Source organism: Charadrius vociferus, unplaced genomic scaffold (assembly GCF_000708025.1).
Source record: "Charadrius vociferus isolate BGI_N301 unplaced genomic scaffold, ASM70802v2 scaffold1710, whole genome shotgun sequence".
NCBI classification, from domain to species: Eukaryota; Metazoa; Chordata; class Aves; order Charadriiformes; family Charadriidae; genus Charadrius; species Charadrius vociferus.
In genome coordinates this window covers 29827-33543 of record NW_009646243.1, presented here as the reverse complement: position 1 = coordinate 33543, position 3717 = coordinate 29827, and the positions used below count along the sequence as shown (strand labels likewise).

Here is a 3717-nt window from a genome sequence, read left to right as displayed (position 1 = left end):
GGGGTTCCTGCCCCGGCCCCCCGGGCTGCCCGGGTGCTGCAGCGCCTGACGGGGCACCCCGCTTTTTTGGGGGCCCTGGTGCGGGCTTACATCCCCTCCCTGCTCCGCTCCTGGCTGGTCCTTGGCCTCACCCCCTCCCAGGCCGAAGAGCTCTCACGGCCTGGGGGACCCCCCCAGCATCCGACGGCTCCCCTGCACCCCCGCCAGGCACGCCTCAAAGAATTGGGTGAGTTTAGGGGGCTTCAAGGGGTTAATTGGGGTCCCCGAGAGTCATGGGTGGCCCTTGAAGGGTCCCCAGGAGTCCCTAGGTGGGCCTTTGGGGGCTGTGTGAGGTCCCCAGGGTTTCCTGGGGGGCCCTTGGAGGGTCCTCGTTGGTATTTGAGGGTCCCTGGGTGACTATTGGGGGGCGCTGGGGGGTTTTGTTGGCCTTTGCGGAGGGTCCCTGGGGGGCCTTTGGGGGTCTCCGAGGTGTCCCCAGCCAGGCTATTGGGGGGTCCCCAAGAAGTCCCTGGGGGGGAGTATTGGGCATTTGTGGGGGTTCTTGGTAGGTTTTGAGGGGTCCTGGGCAGTCTTTGGGTGTCCCTGGGGGGCTATTGGAGGTCCCCAGGGGGGTCTGAGTGGCCTTTTGGGGGGCCATGGGGGAGGGTCCTGAGTGGTCTTTAGGGAAATCCCCGGTGGCTTTTAGGGGTCCCCAGTTGTCCCTGGGGGGGGGGGGGGTCTTCAGGCATCCTTGGGGTCTCTGGAGGGCTACTGGGGGTCCTGGGTGCTGGTTTGGGTCTCTCCAGGGGGTGGGGGAGGGGGGAGGTAGGGGTCCATAGTTGGATCCTATGGCCCTGCCCTGCCTCCCCCGCTATACGTCCCCGTGTCATCCCCCCCAGGTGAGGGACTCCTGCGCAACCTGGGGGCGGCGGCAGCGGCCCCCTTCGGCGTGGGGCTGCTGACCCACATGCTGCGCTGCGGGACCCCCCCAGCCCGCCTGGCCTGCGCCACCGCCCTGCCCCTGCTGACCAGGTACTGACCCTATAGAGACCCTGTAGAGACCCTATAGAGCCCGTTAGCCCCATAGGCGGCCCCCCCTCCCCCAAACTGGCCCATATCTCGCCTGGAAGGGTCATCCCTCACCTCTTCCCCTGCAGCTGACCCTCTGTGTTGCCTATAGAGCTCTATACGTCCCCTTTACAAACTCGACAGTGTCCCTATAGCCCCTCAGAACCAGCCCCATAGCGCACCCGGGAGGTCCCTCATGCGTTCCCCTCCACGCGGGCCCATAAGTCCTCTATAGAGCCCAATACATCGTCTGTAGAGCCTCGTGTGTCCCCTGTAGAGCCCCTATAGCCCCCATAACCTACGTGGGCAGTTCTGTGCTTGTTCGCTTCTCTCCAGTGCTTATAGAGCCTCTGTAGAGCCCCACAGGATCCTTATGGGGTCCCGGAAACAGCCAGTGCGTCCCATATCGGGGCCAAGTATAGATTTCTTTAGCCAAGGCAGCGCATCCATAGGGGGCCCTGTAGATTTACTATAGCCGGTTTCATAAACGTTTCCTATAGATTACCGGCAACAAACCCTATAGGCATTCTATAGGTTGCCTCTAGGCACCACGTAGTGCAATACGTACCCCATAGATCTCCTGTCGCTGGCCCCACAGAGCCCCTGTCAATCTTCTGTACATCCCCAGTGCCCTGTAGGTCACCTACAGGGCCTACAGGTGGCCCTGTAGGTTCCCTATAGCTGCCCCATAAGCAGACCTGTTAGTCCCCTATGGATGACTTGTAGGCAGCCCCACAGGTCTCATATGGATGTCCTAGCTGTAGCCCTATAGTTCCCCTATAGATCTGCCTATAGTTTTCCTGTATGTTCCCTCGGTGCGCCACTCCTCATGTCATTGGTGTGTCATGTGCATCCCAATGTCCCCCGGGGTGGAGGGGTGGCCCTAGACCCTATAGTGTCACGTGTTGGCGTGACATCGTTGGCATCATGATGGTGTGACCCATGATGTTGGCACCACGTTGCCATGACCCACGGCATTGGCATGACCCATGATGTTGGCGTCCTGTTGGCGTCACCTACAGCATTGGTGTCACGTTGCCATGACCCACATGGTTGCCAAGACCCATGGTGTTGGCGTCACGCTGGTGCAGCCCATGGCATTGATGTCACGTTGGCATCACCGCACATCCTTGGCGTGACTCGAGTCTTTTGTCACACTGGCACGACTGGTGGTGTCGGTAGGACCCTTGGCACTGGCGTGGTGTTGGCATGACCCTCGGCATCCTCTTGCTGGGACGCTGGCATGACACGTGTCCTTGGCATGTGCAGGCCATCGTCCCCGGCGCGGGGGTTGCTGTGGGGAGGGGGAGCGGTGGCCCTGCTGCTCTCGGCGGTGGCCCGGGGCCCCACGTCCCCCTACGAGCCACCCCCGGCCTTCGCCCTCTACGCTGCTGATGCTATCGCCCTCCTGCGGGGACATGCTGGGGACACACCGGGGAACATGAAGGATAGAGCGGGGGACGGCAAGGACACACTGGGACATGCCAATGATGAGCACCTGCAGGTATGGTGACACGGGCTGCTGGGGACACGTGGTGGGGCGTCAGGGACGTGTGGATGGGGACGTTGAGAATGTGGAAGGGACACTGAGGCCAGTGGGGAGCGTTGATGACATGGAGAATCGTTGAGGACCTGTAGGGACACTGAGGACCTAGTTGGGGACATCAGGATCATAAAGTACTCTGTATGCGGGTGTTGGGGACATCGGGGACCCCTTGGGGACATCCGGTTGGGGCCCTGTGGGGGGACACTGGGAAAGCCTGCGGACTCACAGGTGGTTTTGGGGACACTGGGGCCCTGCAGGTGCACGGAGACGGGGACACCAAGGACTCGTGGGGACACGGAGATGCTGAGGACCTGTGGGGACAGGCAGACGGATGTGGGGACAGTGGCGACGTCCTTGAGGAGAACAGTGACCTGCAGAGACCTCTGGATCAGCACAAGGACCTCAAGGACCCATGGGGACACATGGACACCTTTGGGGACGCTGAGGACACCTGGAGACACATGGATGGCCACACAACTTCTCCTGCGCATGGACATGGTGACGTTGGGGGCACACCAGGGTGCACCGATGGACATGGGGACCCATGGGGACACATGGACGAATTTGGGGATGCTGATGACTCGTGGGGACCCACAGACTCCCCATGTCCTCTGTCCCCTGTGACCCTCTACCCCCCACCCTTGCTGTCCCCTGTGTCCCCATGTCCCCAAGTGTCTCCAGACCCATTTTCCCCGGGGCCCCCCTGTCCCCAAGTGTCCCCAAGGGCTGCTAAACGTCCCCGAGCATCCTCTTGTCCCCAGCTGTCCCCAAACCTTCCCAACCTGCATCCCCAAGTGGCCCCAAGACCACCTAAATGTCCCCTATTATCCTCTTCTCCTCCACTGCCCTCAAACCTCCCCAACTCTTGTCCCCGGCTGTCTCTGAGGTCTTCCAACCCATGTCCCCAACTGTCCCCGTGTCCCCAGGTGTCCCCAAACCCTCTCCACCCCTGTCCCCAACCATCTCTGTGTCCCCAGGTGTCCCCAGTGTCTTCTAACCCATCTCCCCAACCGTCCCCCTGTCCCCAGACCTCCCCAGGCTCCTCCAACCCCTGTCCCCAAGCGTCCCCAAACTCCTCCAACCCATCTCCACCACCATCTCCAGCCCCCCGCCCCTCTCCCCCC

General features: G+C 61.9%; 1 protein-coding gene across 1 annotated transcript in view; it reads left to right on the top strand.

The window, feature by feature from the left end:
- Positions 1 to 3717, top strand: part of ARMC5 (armadillo repeat containing 5) — a gene marked incomplete at its 5' end in the record, with an annotated part of 6630 nt that overhangs the window by 2109 nt on the left and 804 nt on the right. Inside the window, 3 exons of the mRNA XM_009882011.1 lie at positions 879 to 1011; positions 2317 to 2551; positions 2851 to 3091. Coding sequence (XP_009880313.1) covers positions 879 to 1011; positions 2317 to 2551; positions 2851 to 3091 — 609 coding nt within the window. The remainder of the gene's footprint in view (positions 1 to 878; positions 1012 to 2316; positions 2552 to 2850; positions 3092 to 3717) is intronic.